We start from the raw sequence: 22,551 nt of genomic DNA, 5'->3' as shown, positions 1-22,551 counted from the left end.
TTAAATGTGGCAAAAAAAAAAAAAAAAAAAAAACCCAAAACAAAAAACCCCACATGACCGATCCTTGATAAATAAACACATCACCCACTACAAAGTCACTGGTGTTCCTAGCTGAAATGGAATTTTGTAGGATTTGCGATTCGGAATGGATGAATTACAGGTTGTTTTTTTTTCCTTTCTGTACCTCTATCCCCTCACTTAGCCCCCCTCCTTAGCCATATGATTTTTCCCTATGGGTCAGAATGAAAGAAACATCACCAGGTAAATGGCCACACTGTTCAGCATTTCCCCTTCTCTGCCTGGCTAATACCATCTCTCTCTTCAACCCCCTGCAGATTCAGGGCACCTGGGTGGCTCAGTCAGTTAAGCGTCTGACTCTGGATTTCAGCTCAGGTCACGATCCCAGGGTTGTGGGATCAAGCCTCATGTCACACTCTGCATTGAGAGTGAAGCCTGCTTGGGATTCTCTCTCTCTCTCTCTCCTTCGCTCTTTCTCTCTCTCTCTCTGGACCTCTACCTTTGCTCTCATGCTCTCTCTCTCTTAAATAAATAAAAATAAAGACATTAAGAAAAAAAAGGGGCGCCTGGGTGGCTCAGTCAGTTAAGCGTCCAACTTCAGCTCAGGTCATGATCTCACAGTCTATGAGTTTGAGTCCCGCATCGGGCTCTGTGCTGATGGCTCAGAGCCTGGGGCCTGCTTCAGATTCTGTGTCTCCCTCTCTCTGCCCCTCCCCTGCTCATGCTCTGTCTCTCTCTGTCTCAAAAATAAATAAAAACATTAAAAAAAAAAACAACACCCTGTAGGGGCACCTGAGTGGTTCAGTCAGTTGAGTGTCCGACTTTGGCTCATGTCATGATCTTGCGGCTTGTGAAATCGAGCCCTGAAGTGGGCTCTGTGCTGTTAGTGTGCAGCCTACTTCAGATCCTCTGTCTCCCTCTCTCTGCCTCTCCCCCACTCATTCTCTCTCTCTAAAAAAAAAAAAAATATATATATATATATATATGTTAATATTTTATTTATTTTTGAGAGAGAGAGAGACAGAGTGCAAGCAGGGGAAGGGCAAAGAGAGAGGGAGACACAGAATCTGAAGCAGGCTCTAGGCTCCCAGCTGTCAGCACAGAGCCCAACGCGGGGCTCAAACTCATGAACCACGAGATCATGACCTGAGCTGAAGCCAGACACTTAACAAACTAAGCCACCCAGATGCCCCTATATATAATATAATATGATATGATATGATATATATTATATATAATATAATATTCATATATATAATATATATTAACCCTAAAGGTTCCATTTCTTCCCCACTTCTTCTAGGAAGGCTTCTGGATCCCTCGATCTCCTATACCTCAACCCAGTTAGGACTCAAGCATGTTACTTTTTTTAATGGGTACATACCCTCCTGCTACTTCGGAAGGTAGCACAGGGTGTCTTGCCATCCCTGAACCCAGTGACTAATGCCCTGCCTAGCACTCCAGAGGTGCTCAGTAAATATTTGTGGAAGAAACAAATGGGGATCCCTCTTTACACCACGTCTAGAGGAAGCTAGGCTGTTTCTCAGATTGCAATGCCCGTGGCATCCTCTCGCCAGAGTGCGAAGAGCCAGGCGGGAGGCCCGTGAGGACACCTCTCTGAACGCAGTCCCTTTCCCTCAGTGCAGACAGGAACAGGCTTGCCTGGGATCCATCCCTGCTTTCCAGGGTCACTGGCGAGTCCCTTCTTTACAAATGCATCTTACAGGTGCCTCAGAAAAAAAGCCGTACATCTCCCCTTCTGTCCCACATGGGTGCGATTCGGGAGCACCAACTCGGCCGGGCGGCATTTCAGATATAATTTGCCTAACTCACCTCATGACCAAAACCTGTAGACTTGAATGTGTGGGCAGAAATGTTCAGCTGTGTTGAATCAGCGATGATGCCAAATAGCTATCCTACTCACCAAACCCGGGAAGCGTGATTTAAAACAGAAAAGAGGATTTCCTTTGCCGGGCAGGATTTTCCCATCAAAATGACTTTCTACAACATTGATTGACAAAAGTTTACCCTCAGATCCCAAACTGCATTCAGGTGCTAGTCTGTACAGATGCCGACATCTCACACTCTGGTGAAAACCAGTCACACACTCCATGGCCCGGGGCTCCAAGAACTTTTTTACTTAGCCGTATTTCCCAATCCTTGCCTAAGACACTTCGAACATACCAACATTTAACGTTTTCGTTTTAAAACTAGAGCCCAGACGCAAAGGATAGGGAATATACTACATAATAGTAACTGTTTCGAAATGAACAAGTATCTGGTAAGTATCTGGTAACAATGTTTCCTCAGGCTGCACCTAGAGCGGTAAGGAAATCATATCGATTATTTTCATTCTGAATAGAAAATGCGTGTGAACAGGAAGCCGTGTACTTTAGTTTGCTAGTTAGGCAGATAACGCCGTAGCTGCCAACTTTATTTATGAAAGGCTCCCGCCCCTAACAGAGCACACATTTCCAGAAATGTTGTCCATCACTGGTGATCCGCCACAAATCTCAGCAGATAGGCTACACCTTGCGTTGAGTCAGTGGATCGAGAAGTTTAAACTGTTGATTTTTTTTTTAATGCGGTCAGAAGTACTTCCAAAGGGAGAGGCAGTGTGATGTCTGAAATGGGAAAACCTTATAACCAAAGTAAGAATTATTGCTATGATTTCAAAATTCACCTGATAAAATCAACAAGGACCTTTTAGGTCTACATGTCATGTGGGAAATGCACTGAGTTGGGTGCTAACCTTCAAAGTCATCAAATACCCTCCCCCCTCCTTGCTAAGGAATGGGGTCAGTGAAGGAAAGAAGTCCCTACCTCGGATACCCTACTCTTTGCTGTAACTGAACAGCTGACTTAGACCCCCGTTTTCCTTGGCCACGTGCTAAGGCATCAGCAGTAGCTGCCTATCCATAAACATATTTACTTCCTGCACTAAAACCCACAGGCTACATAATAAAGAAAGGACAGGTGACAGAGCAGTGTTCCCTTATGATTGGCAAGCCACTTGCATTAATGGATCACTTGAGCCACGGCAGTAGTTAAGTTTAAAAAAAAAAAACTTAACCCCGCACTGCACATATACATACCTGCAAAAAAAAAAAATGTGACTTGAGCCTCATGATGTTTGTTCTGCTGTTAAGATTCATTCCCTCTTCTATAGCTTGAGGTAAACCAGATGTGATTACCACCATCCGTGAGCTTAGCTGATGCATTAAAGCATTTCCTTAGCTCGGTATTAAAATCACAGCCTTAAATATGTTCCTTTGGGCTGTTTTCCAAAATATTTGCTTGGCAAATACATTCCAGGAATGCTATATGGTTTTCTTTTTCTTTTCTTTTTATTGTCCACATAAAGAATATTTACCTAAGAAAAACTCCTGTCTGTACTACAAATAATATCTTGTACATCTATTTGAAATAGACTCCATGAGTATTTGTCTTTACACATGAACACTCATTCTACAGTCATTAATGCCAGCAAGCAGAGAGGCACAAATTAAGAAATTGAAGGCATATCTTTACTACTCCATTTAATACAAGTATTCATCCAAATACCCAAGTTATATGGCTATACCCGGAGTAAGTGGGTATTTCCTTTAAAAGCATCCAGATGTTGTGAGTGGTAAGGAAAGCATTTGAAATATTTAGATGTCTTTCGGTCAAAGTGAGCAATAAATTGTCTTCACGTATCTGCACACTTAGCACAGAGAAGGTGCCCAGAAACAGGTTCTAAATAGGACCATTTAACAGAACAACAACAAAAGTTGTTTCAGTAAAAGAAAGAATGGGCTGTTAATTTGTATATGTTAATTAGCCTATGGTTTCCAGCTTACAGGAAGGACAAGTTTGAAAGGCTATATTTTATATCACATGATCACTCAAGAGAATTTACACTGTTTTCCTTTTAGCATACATCCGTTGAACATCAAAGTCCAATAAGGCCAGACTCTACCAGAAACTTCGAGGAAAAATCTATTTGTAAATAATAGTCATGCCATCAGCAAGTACTTAGATAATTTCTATGCAACATAAGCATTCAGACTTGGGGGGTAGTGATGTCAAATCCTAAAACCCTTTTGTTTAAGAAAATGAAAACAGAACACAGTTGGAGGCATTCCACGTGAGGAGAATGTGCTCTGCAAACTGCCTCTTGCCGATACTGATAAAGAGGAATTATGAGAACAGAATCAAATGACAACTTTCACCTGCATTCATTTCAGATTAAAAATTTTTGCATTTCTAAATATTTTTTTCCTCGTTAGTATAGTGGTAAGTATCCCCGCCTCTCTGAATATTTTTTGTAAACGATGCAAATATGAAACTACCAGAATTACTGTTTTTAAGTGCCAATGGGGGCTTCAGGGTGGCTCAGTCAATTAAGCTTCTCGATTTCAGCTCAGGTCAGGATTTCACGGTTTGTGAGTTCAAGCCCCATGCTGGGCTTTGTGCTAACAACACAGAGCCTGCTTGGGATTCTCTGTCTCCCTCTTTCTCTGCCCCTTCCCTGCTCTATTTCTCTTTAAATTAATTAATAAAATAAAATAAAATAAAATAAAATAAAATAAAATAAAATAAAATAAAATAAAATAAACAAACTAAGTGGCCTGGGTGGCTCAGTCCGTTAAGCATTCGACTTCCGCTCAGATCATTATCTCACCGTTCCTGAGTTTGAGCCCTACATCGGGCTCTGGGCTGACAGCTCAGAGCCTGGAACCTGCTTTGGATTCTGTATCGCCCTCTCTCTCTCTGCCTCTCTCCAGCTTGCACTCTGTCTCTGTCTCTCTCTTTCTCTCTCCCCAAAATAAATAAACATTAAAAATATTAATAAATAAACAAATGTCAATATTTAATTCTGGTTCTGGATGTCACCCTGTAGGAGGAGAGCTCGTCTTCCGCTCTATGCAGATCCAGGTCTCCCACCTGCTCAGGCTCAAAGGGGCGGGAAGTTGTGACAGCCAGCTTGTGGGGTACAGGAAGTTCCTGATTTTAGCAGCTCTGGCCCCCAAGAGGTGAGAGAATCAGACAGCAGCCTAGGCATGACAAGGGGGGCAGAGGGTGAATTCATTTTGCAGAGATGTGCAACCCTGCATTTTAAAAATCTCTCAGCAACTCCAAAGAAACCACCGCACGGTCCTCAGATAAGCCTCCAGCGTTACAAATGCCGTTAGTCCTTGCCATCTAGGAGGTGACAATTTTCTATCGATCCCTCAGCCTTCGTTAGTCAGGGAATGACAAGGAATTTCCAAGGTGAAAGAGTCTCCAAGAGCCCCCCCAAGGCTGGTTTCCTCAGAAGCACTGACCTATTTTTAATTAGTGAAAGAAATGCCACAGTTAGGCCCTGGAGCACAGAAACGTGGTTCCGTGGTTTTAAAAAAAGGAGGCAAAGCAGGCTGATCAGAAGAGCCCACTTCCTTTCCTTGGGCAGGTGAAGGAGGCTGAGTTGCTGACAACATTAATTAACTGAGAGAAGCAGCAGGAGCCGCTAAATGATGACAGTGGCAGCCCCTGCCCCCTCCCCCCACCCCGCCCAGCTTGCCCTGCGCTCTGCAGCCTCTCAACAACTCGGGGGCCAAGGCCGGGGGCCAGGGCGGGGCCCCGGGGAGCCTGCGCACTCCTGCTCCTATCGGATGAGCTGTGTTTGTTTCTAACTCTAGGTATGCCAGCTGTACCTGAAATTCTAATTACACGATTTAAACAAACACTATGTAGAGCAATGAAACATTCACGTGAAGGAGACTTCTTGTCTCTACATACGCCAAGGTTCAAAACCTTGGGAAAATTCAGTCATGTTTGAGAGAGAAAAAAGAGGAGGCTGACGACTGTTTTGCAAGCGCTCTGTCCATCTCCAGGGAAACCCAAACTGGAAAGTGTCAGCGACGCATTATTGTTGCGGTTTCTGCAAGACAGACCACGAGAAGAGGAACTAGGAGGTGGTTTGAGAGACCTGTGTCCTATAATAAAAGCTACACCGTCTGGCTGTGTCTTATTGCGAATTTCTTTCGTCACGGACAGCACGCTGGCTATTCCAATACTGCGGGAGAAAGCTCTGGTCCTTTGTTGGCCTTTTTAAGCCTCTTTGGTGGCAGCTTACTGGCTTGGAAAGGAAGCAGCTGGGGTTAGGGGAGAGTGATACTGTCCGGGGAACTCCGCGGGAGGGGAGCCCACTTTGTAGGAAAAACAGAAAGCACCCTAGCAGGACAGTCTGCAGACCGGAAAGAGAGAATGACGCAGGTATTATGGCCAGAACAGCGAGCACAAAAAAGCAACTTCACAGTGGAGGAAGCTGGCTCACTGATTTCCCCAGCTCCTGTCTGGCCCCGGTGCAATTTCTGCACCGTCTGTAAACCGGGGCCAACAGCAGCTGATTGTTTCCAGAGTCCGCGGAAAGGCTTGCGGGCCAGCAGTAATGAAACAGAAAAAGAAGTGTTCTTCCAATCGGAGGAAGTGCATGCTAAAATTGGCCCTTGGCCCTGTGGCCGAATTCCTCTGCAGCCAAGCCCCAAGCAAATGACTTTGCCTTAATGGGCCCAGCTGTAAAATGGGGGAACCCGTACCGAGATGCACACGGGGGGGGGGGGGGGGGGGAAGCTTTAATTAACGAGAAACATTCCCACTCGTTACAACAACGTACAGCGGAAATGCACGTACCCACGTGGGCCACTTGAAGCACACGGTGAAGGCTCTGAGAATCCATGCCCCGGTGGGCCTCCCTAAGAAGTCAGCAATTTTTCATGGAGGATTTGGGTTATAAAGAAACTGACTGCCTTCGGGCGGTCATGCTTCAGTAGAGAAACCCTGTGCGGGATGGCCAGCCCCAGCAGGGAGTTCCAGAGCAAAACCAACTCCCAGCTGCAAAGCGAGTACACGCTTTAGCCACTGGGTAAGCCCACAAGTACCCAGACCTCACTGGTTCCCTGGAAAACCCAGGTGGGAAAACGGGAACACCTTCCTAACGAGCCTGCTGCTGTCTAAAATCCCCCATCTAAATACAAACAAGATTCTTCCTTTATTAAACCTTTCCTTTCTTGGATTATCTCCCACTAATTCGTTGCCTGCTTCTGCCTCTTGATAAAGAAAGCCAGGTATATTATTTTTAAAAGGTCTTAGGGAAACTTGTGGTTGCCAAAAAGGAGTGATAACACCCGCCCCAAAACAACAAACCCATTTTTTAAAGCCTCTCCTCACTGCTAGATGCATTCTTTTATTGAAATCCTTACAACCTCACAAGATAGTTTTTATTGTCCTCTTTGGGGGGGCGGGGGGGGGAGGGGCAGGGTGTTTAGCGTAAATGCAGCCTGTGGATGGTCTAACTCGAATCAGAGCAGAGACTCTGAGGCTCAGGCTGTCTGCCTCACTCTACTGTCTTAACGAGAGCCCCGAGCCGGGTGCCCCGATCCCAACACCTATAGCCTCGCTCTTAAACAAGCGATGTTATTTTTACAACTTTGGTCACCTTTGTAAAGTTATAGATGATAAAATTCACTCTGGTGCAAAGTTACAGACATAGGTACACAGGTAACTACCACCACAATCAAGGGACAGAATGGTTCTGTTACACACACCCCCAAATTCCTCTCTGTTGCGCTTTGTGAATCATTCTCTTCCCCCAATTCTTGGCAACAGCTCATTAGTTTTACCCTTTCTAGAAAATATCTACCCATCTTAACACATCTGCCACTCACGAATTCAAAGGGTGACTGACCACCCTTCGATGTGAATGTAAACCCAGAAAAGCGGTAAATTGGATGAGGCCTGGCGCAGGACACGAAGACATCACTGAAAGTTTAGCAAAGCTTTAAAATACCCTCTGTCTCCCCCACCCCTACCGTGATAGAAGCAAAAAAACAAAACAAAACAAAATAAAAAAACCTGTGGGAAACCCTCAGAATTTCAGTGGGTGGTGGGGAGCTGGGGGTGGGCCCCAGAGCTCAGAGAAGCAGCCACTGTAGTTCTGCTCCCTGGGGTACAGTCCGGGCCTCCTCCTCACCAGAAACTTTAAGTATCATTCCATGGTAAGGCTCTACACTATTCTTCCTTGGCTCTGAACTTCCTACTTCTAGGCAAACAGAGCTGTTTTCCCACAGTCAGACTGGCAGGTGCTTACAATCTTGTGCCCACTGGTAGGTGCTTTATAATCTTATGGAGGAAGAATAATCCTATACCTGGGAAAGTCATCCCCCAGAGAGCCTGGAAGAACAGATGAGCACAGCAACAAAGGAAGGGAGGCAGGGAGACAGACTCCGCAACAGGTGGAATTTGCTGAACCAGCCCTGAGCTCCAGGGAAGGCCCATGTCCCAGCCTGACCCCCCTCACACACCTGGCTTGACCCCTGCCTGTCCTGGCACTGAGCTCCTGGGAGCCCACCGTGGGCAGCCAACCCTACCTTCAAAGCCTAGGACCCTGAGCCCGCTGTTTCTTCAGCTCGGGACTCCCATTCGCTTGCTTGCGCGCCACTTCCCTCCACACCAGAATTTTCTTTCCAGCCGGCCAACTGCAACAGGCAGCGAGTTTTCAGTCACTCTACCAACAGGGCTGGTGGCCAGGCTTTGGGGAGGATTCCACCTGCAGTGTTTCAGCTAACAAAGGAGTTGAGATCATCTATAGCCTAATTTAGAGCCCAATTTATGAGGCCAGCAGGATTCCAGAGACTGACAATAGCCTTCCTTCTCAGAAGGTTATTCAATTCAAATATAGGATCAAGTATCAATTTCCCAAGCAGAAGGCAGTGACTGTAGCATGTGTTGTCAGCAAGTGTCTGCTCTCTGGGAAGACCAAGGGCCTACAGATAAGACAGGCAGGCCTACCTGGGGGCGGGGGACGTGGTAGCAAAGGCCCAGGGAGGGGAGGGACCTCTAATGTCAAATGTGAGCCGTGAACATGAAATGACATGTTCCTCCAGCCTCACCAGGCTTTTGCTTCCTTTTAATATTCAGAACACCTGGGTACCTGGCCAGAAAAAGCTCCAAAGACCCCTGTTGTGGTTCTAAAATGGGAAAAGAAGTTTCCTAGAGTCCTTTTATCATAAGGTGTCTTCCTAGGGTTGGAGAGGTTGGGGGGAGAAAGATGGACTGATGAGAGAAGGGAAGGGGAGGGGGGAAAGGGGAGAGAGGAGAGGGGAGGGGAGCTCTTCTCTGTTAATCTAGGTCAGCCTTGGAGTAAAATGTTCTATAAATCCACATTTTCATTATATATATGATATATATCATATATATAGCATGAGCCAAGTATTAGGTTTTTTAAAAAAATGAAAAGAGCATGGGACACCTGGATGGCTCAGTCACTTAAGCATCTGACTTCGACTTAGGTCATGATCTCGTGGTTCAGGAGTTCAAGCCCTGCATCAGGCTCTGCACTGACAGTGTGGAGCCTGCTTGGGATTCTCTCTGTCTCCCTCTGCCCCTCCCCCACTGGCGCTCGCTCTCTCTTTCAAAATAAATAAATAAACTGGGAAAAAAATTTAAAGCAATGAAAAGAGCATATTACAAAGAGCATAAAGGCCCATTACCACCTTGTTTGGGCCAAAACAAAGGGATATGTACGTATATTTGAAAATGTGATTCTAATAAATAATGATATATAGATTCTAAATATATAATTAAAATCACAGGTGACATATGTAATAGTATATGCAATAATTATATGTTATATGTGACATATATGCCATATGCGATATATGGTAATTATATACCAGGTTTATATTCTAACTCTAGCCATTAAATTAGAACATAGAACTAAATATGTCAAAAGTGATTTTTTTTTTGTTCGTCTACATTTTAAACTTCCGCAAAGATTCTACATTATTTTGTAATCATATTCCAGGGTTATTAATACCTTCAAAAGTTGGCATGGTTCAATGGGTCGCCCTCCCAATGTTTACTGTTCCCCTTTGGAGGGCGGATCCAGAGTACCCCTCAGGGTAGGCCCCCTGCTGGGGCTATGGGGATGGACAGACCTCCTTCTGTTCGCTGCCAGTGCAGTGTAGAGATGCGGTCAGGTGAACCTGCCACTCTTCGAAGGCCTGCCAAGGGATCCTCCTCTCGTCTTCAGAGTGGAGCCTGGAGGGGATGGCAGGAGTGGCTGGACCAGTAGCTCCCCCTGGGTCTTCTATAAGCCTCTCCTCTTCTGTGGACAGGGCGCTCCTGGCCTCCCGGAGCTGCAGGCTCTGGATGAGCAACCGACAAGCTTCCAAGTCAGCTTCCCACACTTTTCCAAGCAGTGGACACTTGCAGCTAAGACCCAGGGGAAACGAAGGCATGAAAATGTATTCAGTGACATTTCATCCTACCGACTCAATAGCCTGTCTACCTGGCTAAAAGTTAGCTAGTCTTCTTACTGTTAACAACTGAATTTTATATAGCGATGGACTGTTTCCACCAGAAGGTAGAGAGGGGCCAAATATGTGTACCGTCGAGTTAACAGTGAAATAACTCTTGGTCCTTCGCAGCTACTTGTTTTGGATCTGGTGTAATACAACACGGCCTCTGCTCATGTCTGTGCTCTAGCCCTGCTGGCTTCCTTTGAGTCCCCAGGCTTGTCCAACTCACCCAGCCAAGTGCATTTTCATGTGCTATTTCATATGCCTAGACTGTCCCTCCCCTCCCGCACACTCCCCTACCAACACCCACTCAGCCAACGTAAATGAATGAAGCAGTGCATAGGTAGTATAAACCATGGCAACAGCTATGCAGCTTCAGTGGCAAAAAGAAATAAGGAAGAGTGGACTCCGGCTAATGGGAAGAGTATATCCAACTACAGACAGTGCTCTATCAGCCCAGGCCAACTAAAGTTTCAATTCCAACTGAAGGAATATATAGGCTCAATGTTCACAAAAACTTTGATTTTTCATGAAAAAGCAAAAATCTGGGATTTTATAGGAAAACAAACATGTTTCACCTCTCCATTCAGCTTCAGGCTGGATATTTTCTAGACATCTGTCTTCCCTTTAACAACCCCTCCTTCTACTATGTCTACTAATCTGCTATGCAATGTATCTATTGTGCTCTCAATTTCAATTACTTTTCAGTTCTACAATTTTTATTTCACTTTCTTTTCTACATTTCGGTGCTCTGTTTAAATGATCTATCATGCCCTCCAGCTTCTTAGGCATATTAATTATCATTATTTTAAAGCCTACATTTATAAATGATGAATTCTGATGGAAAAAGAATGAGACAGAAGCAACATTATTAAAATATTAGCTAAGAATGTTAAAATATTGACAAGGGATATCAAATTACATGTTCAGGAAACACTACAATCTTAAAACAGGAAAAATCAAAGGAAAAAAAAAATGCCCCTGGGTTCATCACAGTGAAACTGCTAGGCATCAAAGCCAGAATAAAATTCTTAAAAGCAGCCAGATTAAAAAAAAAAAGGCATTAACTTCAAAGTAATAATAATACGGGTGACAGAAATGGTAGAAGCCAAGAGATGATAAAACAGTATCTTTAAAATGCTGTAAGAAAATAACTGTCAATCTATAAATTATACAATCATTTTCAATTTCCTTCAAAAACAAAAGTAAAATGAGGATATTTCAGATACATAAGAACCGAAATAATTCTTTGGCAACACATACAGAAAAAAGGAAAGGATCCCGGTTGAAAACAAGGACATGAATAAAGAAATGAAAAACAATGGGAAGAATAAATATGTAGGTAAGTCTAAGTAAATGTGGATGTAAAAAACAGCAATAGTTTTTTTGTGATCTAGAGTACATGTCGAATTAAAATACATGACAACCAGCACAAAGGGAAGGAGGGTCCTTGTGTTGTCCAGAAAGCGAAAGAGTGCTCATTTATATCAGACTTTAAAAAGTCAAAAAATCATATGCAACCTTCTATGGTATTGTAAAACAGGTTAAAAGAGTATATAACTGACAGGCTAATATGAGAGAACATTTTAAAAATTAAACCTACTTTATTGTTGTTTTGCTATAATGAAAGCAGTAAAGGAGACAGGAATGAACATGCTACAGATGGGGAAAGTGATAAAAGTGGAAACATTTTTACCATAGAAAAAGCAAATATATTCGATTTACATTAAATATAAACAATAAGGATTGTATTTCAAAGGCAAAGGTTTTAGACTAGAATTAAAAAAAATCAAAATCTATATGTTGCTTACAAAAGATATGCTTTAAAAATAAGGATACAAACAGATGACAAGTAAAAGGGTAGGAATGATACATTATGAAAGCATTACTCTTTAGTGGGAAAAGGACAGTTTTTCAATGTATTATACTTATGTTGATTGAATATTACTATAGGAAAAAAATCAAATCATGATTACTGGCTCACATCATACAAACAAGTAGATTGTATATCAAAATGTGAAAGCTAAGGGGCGCCTGGGTGGCGCAGTCGGTTAAGCGTCCGGCTTCAGCCAGGTCACGATCTCGCGGTCTGTGAGTTCGAGCCCCGCGTCAGGCTCTGGGCTGATGGCTCAGAGCCTGGAGCCTGTTTCCGATTCTGTGTCTCCCTCTCTCTCTGCCCCTCCCCCGTTCATGCTCTGTCTCTCTCTGTCCCAAAAATAAATAAACGTTGAAAAAAAAATTTTTTTTAAATGTGAAAGCTAAAACATCAAAACTCCTAGAAGATAATGTAGGATAACATCTTTATGACTTCATAGTAAGCAAAGACCTCTTAAATGAGATATAAAAAGGACAAGCCATAAAGAAAAAAATGATAAGTTTGATTTCATTTATATCATGAACTTATATACTCAACAAAAAAAAAAACACCACTGAAAGAACGAAAGTATAAGCCACAGAGTAGGAGGAATTATTTGTAACACATGTAACCAACAAAGGACTGATTTGAAAACATAGCAGGACTCCTACAAGTCAATAAGAAAGAGACAGACAACCCACTTTTTATTTATTATTTTCAATTATTTATTTATTTTTAATGTTTATTTTTCAGAGAGAGAGAGAGAGGGAGCACAAGCAGGGGAGGGGTGGAGAGAGAGAGAGGGAGACACAGAATCCAAAGCAGACTCCAGGCTCTGAGCCATCAGCACAGAGCCCGATGCAGGGCTCAAACCCACAGACCGTGAGATCATGACCTGAGCTGAAGTTGGACGCTTGACTGAGCCAGGTGCCCCGACAACCCAACTTTTTAAAAAAGGCAAAGACGGAAACAGGTACTTCACAAAAGAGGACTTCTAAATGGCCAGTAAGTAACTGATGAAAGCATGCTCAACACTATTAATCATCAGGAAAATGCATGTTACACCACAACATGATGGACTACACATCAGCAACGTGGCTAAAATTTGAAAGTCTGACAATACAAAGTGTCAGAAAAGGTACAGAGCTATTAGTATTCTCACATACTGATGGTGGGAGTGAACATGAATGCAGTGTCTTTAAAATCTCTTTGATGGATGTACTGATGTTGAAATCATGTCAATCATTAAGACCTAGCAATGCAACTCCTAAGTATGTATTCAGTGAAATGCATATATTGTCAATTCTCATATTCATGGTGATTATGTTCCATAAAGTCACCACGACCGCTGACCTAGCCAGTACTGAACAGGTGCTCCCCAGGGAAATGCAGGGTGAAGCTCCTGCCAGTCTCTGGTCACAGCATTTTCATCGACCAATCAATATATAACACTTTGTTATATGTGTTTCTGTTTGAAGACACCTTATTTAGAATATACTGTTGATTCACTAACACTGAACTCATGGACAACAGCACTATAACTCACGCCTGGATGTACATTATTTTCTCCATAGAGCACATCACGGCCTTCTTGCCCTTAGGAGAATTAGACAGCACCTCAGCATTCAGATTGGACATCATTTCATTTCATTTCATTTTGTTTTATTTTCTATTTTAAAGAGAGAGAGAGAGAGAGAATGCAAGCAGAGGAGAGGGGCTGAGGGAGAGACAGAGAATCTCAAGCAGGCTCTGTGCTCAGCACATAGCCTGATGCGCAGCTCAATCCCACGACCCTGGGATCGTGACCTGAGCCAAAATCAACAGTCAGAGGCTCAACCAACTGAGCCACCCAGTTGTCTCTGGCACCATTTTAAAGAGTGAAATCACCATGAAAAAGTGCAAAAATTTAAAAAACATGACACTAAGTAGACCCTGAGAATGACACTGGTTTGTAATATGAGAACTGTAAGAAGACAGAGCATTGCCTTGTTTGACCTCAGCTGGGAACATGCATGTCAGGTGACTCGAATTTTTCACCACTCTGTGCATGTCTATGAATGACAGTGAAAGCGCTGCAGGTATTGAGTTCAGGGTTACAAATAAATTTTAGTGAGCAGGCAAATTCACAGAATCCATGAACAATGAAGATCAACGTGTACATTGACCATACAACATTGATTGTAACAGCCAAAACCTGGGAGAGAAAACAAACATCGTCGACGGAAGAATGGACAAATGGTGTGGTATCCATTTGTTGGAATATCACACTGCAAAGAAGGTGAATAATTTACCACAGTCGGCAACAGTATCGTGATCTCATTAACACAAGGCTGGGAGAAAACAAAAAGATAAGAGAGGAGGCACTATGATTGCATTTATTTTGTACTTGAAACTATGCCAAACTAATCCATGGTGTTAGAAATGAGGACAGCGGCTACTTAGGGGAGGAGGGGGATGATGACAATGAGAGGCACAAGGAGCAAAGAGCAAGAGCCAGAATAGAGTCTCACGTGAGAAGCGATGGTCCTCCGTTCAGCATGCTAGACTCACCCTCTAGCTTCCTAATCGGAGCCAGGCTGACAGGTGCAAAGTGGCATCTTAAGGTTTCATCTCACCACTAAGATTGGTTCATAGCCACTCAGGTTTTCTCCTATGAATTTTCCTTTCATATCCATTTCCTATTTATTCCTTTCTCAGGTTCCCCATGCCTTTTCTACGGTTTTTATTGAAGGAGATATTTTATTGCCACTTCAATACCTTTATTTTTATAGCCTTGCTTAAATTTTTTATTTCTTCTTGGGTCCAATTTGACCCATTTTCTCCTTTATAGAAATCAATCCATTTTCTAATGGATTTCGTATGTATTATAATGTTTGCTCCTAATTCCAAAAATTATTTTTAGAACAACTTGTGTTCCTGTAATAAAGACAATTCTCCTTTTCATTATTTATTTACTCTTCTGATTTATCTTGTTTAGTCTTATCAGGGGTTTGCTATCTTATTAATCTTTTCAAAGAAACACCCTTGCTTTGTTAATCTTTGTTATTGATTTTTGTTCTCTATTTCCTTGATTTCTGATCTTATCTTTCTATTTCCTTTTTCTCATTTCTTTGGATTTATTATCTTTTTATTAGCTTCCTTTGTTAAAGCTTAACTTGTTGGTTTCCTTTTATTTTTTATTTTCCTCTCTTGCCATTTTAATTTTCTGAGAATTATATTTAAAGCTCTAAATTTTTGTCTGAGTTATAATTTAACCATGTCTAATACATGTTTAAGTTTGAAAATTATTGAATATTTTAAATATACAGAGCAATATGGGAAATAATTTCACAGACATCTTTATATCTACTGTCAAACTTATAGATTTTTAATATTTTCCTGTAACTGCATCAGATCTAATTCCGGAATTGACAACATTATTTGACCACAAACTTTATATTTAGTGCTTTCGTTGTCTTTCCTCATGATTACCTTTTAACTCAATGACCATTTAATAATAGTACGCTTTTCAATTTCTAGATAGAAGAGTTTTTTTCAGATTCCTTTTTGTTAGGTTAATATCTAATTGTATTGCATAATGGTCAAGAATAAACTTTATAAAATTAATTGAGGCTCCCTCTACCACCTAGTACTTGATAGTTCTTAGTAACTGTCCCACATGTAGCCAAAAGAAATCAGTGCTCTGTTTATTGCATCTAAAGCTGAGGCATATTACATTATTAAAATTTTTTATTCATTTGCTCTTTTTTACCTGCTTCATCTACCAGTTTCTAAGATGAGTGTTTTACATTTCCTACAATTAAATTTTTCCTATAATTCTTGATTCATTTATTTCTTCCCATAGTTCTATTGACTGGTTTATGTATTGGGGGGGAGGGCGTTGTTTGTTTTATTTTTTTTATTTAACTTTTTTTTAATGTTTATTTTTGAGAGACAGAGAGAGACAGAGAGACAGAGAGACAGAGCATGAGCAGAGGAGGGGCAGAGAGAGAGAGGGAGATATAGAATCTGAAGTAGGATCCAGAGCCGGACGCAGGGCTCGAACTCACAGACAGTGAGATCGTGACCTAAGCCGAAGTTGGATGCTTAACGGACTGAGCCACCCAGGTGCCCCTTGTTTGTTTTTAATTTTTTTAAATGTTTATTCGTTTTTCAGAGACAAACAGCAAGTGGGGGTGGGGCAGAGAGAGAGAGGGAGACACGGAATCCAAAGCAGGCTCCAGGCCCTGAGCTGTCAGCACAGAGCCCGATGTGGGCCTCGAACTCACAAACTGTGAGCAGAAGTCAGACGCTTAACGGACTGAGCCACCCAGGAGCCTTGGTTTATGTATTTTTGGATTATGATGTTGGACATATTTTCCAATCATTAAATTTTCTACTGCTTCTTTTCAGTTTATGATGATCTTCTGTGTTGGTATGATATTTGTTCGTATGATACTTTGTTAGTGTTAGTATGTGTTAGTATGATATTTTGGCCTTAGAATCGATTTTGCCTGATACTATAATTGTTACTCAAACATACTTTTAGTTCAATTTTTCCTGGATTAGATACATACCATCCTTTATTTTCAACTTTTATGGTTTTTTTTTTGTTTGTTTGTTTGTTTTTTTTGAAAATGAATCCAGCACAAAACATTTTGTTGAATTTTCTAAAAATCCATTCTGGGATTTTATCTTTGGGATCAGCACTTTTAAACCACGCATTCACAAGTACTGTAATTATTGTGTAATTGTTGCTATTTTACTTATTTATGAAGCCAAGATTATTACTTTTTAACAAGTTTTATGTCTTTATTTCTTTTTTCCTACCTTCTTTTTTCTTTCTATTTAATTCACATACAATGGTGAGAAAGAATACAGACGGATCCCAGGGACTCTTCACCAAGTTTCCTGCAAATGGTAACACCTTGCAAAATTGTAGTGCAATTATCACAACCAGGGAGCAGACATTGGTACAATCCACTGCTCTTGTTCAGACTTCCTCTCACGTGTGTGTGTGTGTGTGTGTGTGTGTGTGTGTGTGTGTGGTGGGCAGTGAGTGTGTCTATAGTTCTATACAATTTCATCACTTGTGCAAGTTCATGTACCCACCACCACATCCAAGATATAGAACAATTCCACAGCCACAAGGATCCCTGGTCACATTTTATAACCATCCTCACCTGTTCCACGCTGCCCCCCACCTACAGACTCTGGAAACCACTATCTGTGCTCCATTCCTGAAATTTTTCTCACTACAAAAATGCTACATAAATGGAATCATAAAGTATGCAGCCTTGGGGACTGGATTTTCCATTCAGCTTATGTCCTTGGTTTTTATTGCTGAGTCGTGTTCCATGCTATGCTTATACCACAGTTTGTTCACCTTTTCACCTGCTGAAGGACATCTATGATGCTCCCAGCTTGGAGATATTATGAATAAAGATTCTGTGAATATTTACATATGGGTTTTTGCATGAAATTCATTTTTATTTCTCTGAAACATCCGAGAGTCCAATTGCTGGGTTGTATGGTAGTTACGTATTTAGATTTAAAGAGCTGCCAAATGATTTCCCAGAGGGACCACACCAGTTTACAATTCTACCTGCAATGTGTAAGTGATCTAGTTTCTTCGTACCCTCAGTAATATTTGGGGCTATTGCTGTTTTTTTCCCGATAGTTATATAGTGGTAGCTCACTGTGGTTTTAAGTGGCATCTTTCTCATGTATAGGGATGTTGAGTATCTTTTCAAGTACTTATCTGCCATCCATACACCCTCTTCAGTGAGGTGTCTGTTCATGTCTTTTGCCTATTTCCTACCTGTATTGATTTTTTTTTTACCATTCAATTTTAAGAATATGTTCTTCCTTTATTCTAGACACTAGTCTTTCGTCAGATACGTGGTTTGCAAATATTTCCTCCGTCTGTAGCATGCTTTTTCATCCTCTTCACATGGGATTTGAAAGAAGTCCAATTTATCAGTGTTTCCTTTTAATGAATCATGCTTTTAGTGTCAAGTCTTAGAAATTTAGCCCAACACTTACTCCTATATTTTCGTAAAAGTTTTATACCTTTATATTTTACATTTAAGTCCATGATCCATTCTAAGTTAATTTTTATATAAAGTATGAGATTTAGGTTGAAGTTCATTTTTTTTTTTTTGGCCTGTGCATATAGAATTGGGGGTTGTTTTCTTTCATCCTTTGAAAAATATGCCACTTCTTTCTGGCTTTTATGGTTTCAGGTGAGAAATCCACCATTATTCAAATTGATGTTCTCCTACAGGTAATATATAATTTCTGTCCGGCTGCTTTAAGGTTATTTCTTAGTCTTATAAGCTTTCAGAGATTTAACTCTGATGTGGTTTGGTATGGATATTTTTGGATTTATTCTATGGGAGGGGAGATTTTCTTAGCTCTTGAATCTGTAGATTTGTGTCTTTCACCAAATTTTGGAAGTATTTAGCCATTATTTCTTCAAATAATTTTTTAGCCTATTCTTCTCCTTCTTTGACCCAATGATAGGCGTTGGACTTTTTGTTATTTGTCCCCCAGGTCTCTTAGGCTCTGGTCATTATTTTTTCTGTCTGTTCTCTTTTGTTCACATTGGGTTAATTCTCAAGTTCACTGATTCTGTCCTCTGTCATCTCCACTCAACTACTGAATCTTTCCAGTGAGATTTTTATTTCTGTTTTTGTATTTTCAGTTCTATAATTTCCACTCAATTCCTTTTATATAACTGCTCCCTCTTTGCCAACATTTTCTTCTTTAGAATTTGCAGCTCCTTATGGAAACATTTTTGATAGCTGCTTTAAAATCCTTGTCATGTGATCCCAACATCTGATTCATCTCCATGTTGACATCAAGTAATTGTTTTATTCACGTTCAAGCTGTGATTTCCTCTGTTTTTATTATTACGAAGGATTCTCGATTGCATCCTGAAAAATTTGGCCATTATGTTATGAGATTCTGAGTCCTATTTAAATGTTTTATTTTAGAAGGCAATAATCATGGTAGGTTTATCACACAGGTGCTGTTCTGCTTTTATGGGCGATGGTTCCAATTACGTTTTAATTTTAAGAGACTTTGCAGTGAATTTGTGATCTTCTTAGGGAGAGCTGTTTGGGTTTGGTTTTATCTGCTTAAAATATCTGCTCCCATTAGGGCTTCCACTGGTCCCAGCTGAACTGCCTAAGGCACAAAGGAGATTCCCCAGGCCAGGCCACTGAATGTCTCTAGGAGGGAAGGGGAGTCTCAGGCCAGCAGGAAAGGAGAGCACCCCCCGGCCCCGTGTGCTTATCATTAGCAGGTTACCCCCTGTGCTGCTGATGCTTTCTCACCTATGTTGTCTGAGGGAATCCCATTAGATGGGTAGAATGAGCACACCTGGGCCACACCTTCGCCTACCATCAATTCCCTTCCATGCTGCCACCATCCCACCTCCAAGATGACATATTTGTATATATATTGAGGCTCTCTTAGTTCTAGGTTTTTACTAAGACACATTTCTGTTTTCTCGTAAGTTTTCTATTTCATCAACAGTAAAATTTACTAAGTATTTTTCATGCCCTCTTTCACATAGCTCATACTGGACTTATTTTTCATCTTGTTAATATACGTCATCCAAGAATGTGTCAAAGAATACCAGGTGTGGCAAACATTTTAAGGACTTCCAGGTCTGAGAACATCTTTATTTCATACTTAAACACTAAATAATAATATAGCTTAATATTTTGGATTCAACACTCTGAAAATATTATTCCACAGCCTTCTTGCAGATTGTGTTGCTATTGGGAATGTCTGATGATCTTCTCTTAGAGTCTTCTCCTTCTCTGTTATACACAAATTTTAACTACAACCCATTGATGTTCCACCCCTCACCCTTTTCTGTCCTGTTCTGTACTCGATCAAGCCCATCTGCCTAAAATCTTGTATCTTTTCCTTCTTCTGGGGAACTTTCAGTCACTGGTCTCTCAAATATTTCCTCCCTCCCCTCTATTGTTTTCTTTCCTTCTGGGATTCTTTTTAGATGACCGCTGATCAAATAACTCTATTGTGTATTGCTTAATTTATCTTTTCTATTTTCCTTCTTCCTTTCTGTTCCTAATGCCCTCCAAATACCTTCTGATAGCTTCTGGCTCACTAATTGGTTCTTCAGCTGAATTCATTAGGCTGTTCATCCCACATGCTGAGATTTTTTCTTTTAAACTTTTATGTTTTGCGTTCCCCAAATTTCCATTTGGGTTTCTTTATGACTTCTTCTTTTACTTCATGTCTCCAATATCCTCCCTTCTCTTTGGGAAAGACTTAGTATGTTTATTGATCATGCTGTAGTGTCTAATTATGCTTTGTCAGGTATAAGTCCTTCCACTTGTACTTTTAAAGCACTTACCCTCCTAATAAGTCTCATTTCTTTTCCATATGTGTTCAGATTTCCTTAGGCATATTAACTGCGTTGGTTGGTAATGAGTCCTTGTAGAGGAGATAATGTCAAAGCCCTAATTGGTGCCCATCCTAATAGGGGTATGTCGTGGGTGGGGCACCATCTCAGGGAGAAGTGTCTCTGGTGTAACAATCTGTGCTCCTGCACTTGCAGGAACACGTGGGGTCCCTCGATTGTAATTACCCACCCCTCAGGAAACAGGGAGGGCTCGGGGAATGTTCAAGATCCAAGCTCTCTGTTTGATGCCCTCCCATAGCAGTGCTTCTCCGAGGCTACTGTTCTAGTTCTTTCTCCCTGCCTCACCAGTTGGCAGGTGCTTGTCTGCTTCCAGAAGCAATGGGGTAGGCACGGGCCTTCCCAGGCAATGTGAGAGAAAGGAAAGGGCATGCCTAAAAACCTCTCCTCCACTTTATCTGTTCCTTCCCTCTATGGGGACCAAATCACCTCCATCTGCCTGAGGGATCCTCAGTTATTTCTATTAGTAACTTGACAGATCCATCAGCCTGTCTGGCTTCTAATGGTGAGGGCAGGGCTGGATTCAAGGGAAAGATCCAGCAGCCCAGCTCTCATAACTAAGGAAAAATGTTTGCTACTTCCATCAGCAACTTTCTACATTACAGCAATCTGAATACTGTAAGTTCATGTCACTTTGCTATTTGAAAAATACATTTTGTGTAGTTTTGAGTGAAAGTGGGTTTGTCCTGAAATATCTCCCGGAAGACACACATCAAAGTCTCAAAGTCTACAAAGCCAATTTTAGAGACTCATGCTGAATGCTAAGTAAATCTTGTAGATATAAAATTGCAGTGCTTTATTATAGCCCATGTAATAATTTCATCAAGCTTTAGATTTTTAAAATCCTTTTACTGAATTCATTTGTGCTAAAGAGAGTAATGGTTGATTTCAAAGTATTGAGATGTTTTGCTATTCCTGCACAGGAGAGTAATTAAGTCATTAATAATAATCCCTTAAATGAATGACTCACAGCTCCTTGAGCTATGTGAGGTCTTTGGTGATGTTTTACAACCAGTAAGGAGGCAATTTAAAGATACAATTTCAGTATTGGGGGGAAAGTTCTTGAATAGAGAATTGAAATTCATTATTTCTCTTACTCCTGCCGGTTGGAAGTAAAATGAGGCCTCACAGATCATCTGATCATGGCTTGAATCCTTATGGAACTGAGATCTGTGTGTGTTATTTATGGGGAACGATGGTAAGGGAAGGAGCAAGACGTTTGCAGGTAAGCTTCCACCCCTTTTCAGAATGGAAATACTGAACTCTAACACAGACATCAAGAGTTTCAGTTCTTGGTACCAGACTTTCTTTCTTGACTTATTCATGTTTTTACTTCAAAGGCATTAGCGTTTTACCAAATTCTTTGGACACTTTATAAAGATAACCAGGTTTTCTTACAGAACCAAAATGGAATAAAATATCAAACCGATACATGAATGGCCAATGGTACTATCCTTTCACTGCAAATTGTGTAAACAACGACAGTCCCCATACTTCTGAAACCTTTTCATTCCCTGGGAAACAGTGACTTAATCTCTAATTTTAAACAAAACTGTTGTTACCAGGAATATTTACATTGTATTCCTTTGTCTTCTATTTTCCGAAAAAGAAAAATTAACACAATTCTTCACTGAACAAAGACCTTTAAACGTTTTAGCCTCCTTCGCAAAATGCCATCTGAAAATATGACAGAAGGACATGTAGTATACGAAAGAGTGTTTGTCTAGGAAACTGTTGTAGACACAGTTGTTTGCTGAGCCAACATGTCCTCCCCTTTTGGTCTCTCTTAACAGAACTTAGGTAGTATTCAGGTAAGCAACTCCCCTCCCCCCTGCCTTTAGGACATTTTGGATGGTGACTCCTCCCTAGTTCTTCAGGTAGACTGTGATTAGTTGAGAGCAATCAACCTATAATAT

General features: G+C 41.3%; 1 protein-coding gene across 5 annotated transcripts in view; it reads right to left on the bottom strand.

Moving 5' to 3' along the window:
• DISC1 (DISC1 scaffold protein) overlaps positions 1 to 22,551 on the bottom strand; it is a 353,788-nt gene that overhangs the window by 18,245 nt on the left and 312,992 nt on the right. For 3 of the 5 annotated variants that reach the window (XM_053207444.1, XM_053207445.1, XM_053207446.1), the window contains one exon: positions 9,981 to 10,257. The exons of the other annotated variants lie outside the window; for them this stretch is intronic. In XM_053207444.1, coding sequence (XP_053063419.1) covers positions 9,981 to 10,257 — 277 coding nt within the window. The remainder of the gene's footprint in view (positions 1 to 9,980; positions 10,258 to 22,551) is intronic. 5 annotated transcript variants of the gene reach the window in all.

Source organism: Acinonyx jubatus, chromosome D2, assembly GCF_027475565.1.
Source record: "Acinonyx jubatus isolate Ajub_Pintada_27869175 chromosome D2, VMU_Ajub_asm_v1.0, whole genome shotgun sequence".
In the NCBI taxonomy this organism is placed as follows: Eukaryota; Metazoa; Chordata; class Mammalia; order Carnivora; family Felidae; genus Acinonyx; species Acinonyx jubatus.
The sequence above is the reverse complement of the archived record's forward strand: the minus strand, read 5'-3'. Positions and strand labels throughout refer to the sequence as shown.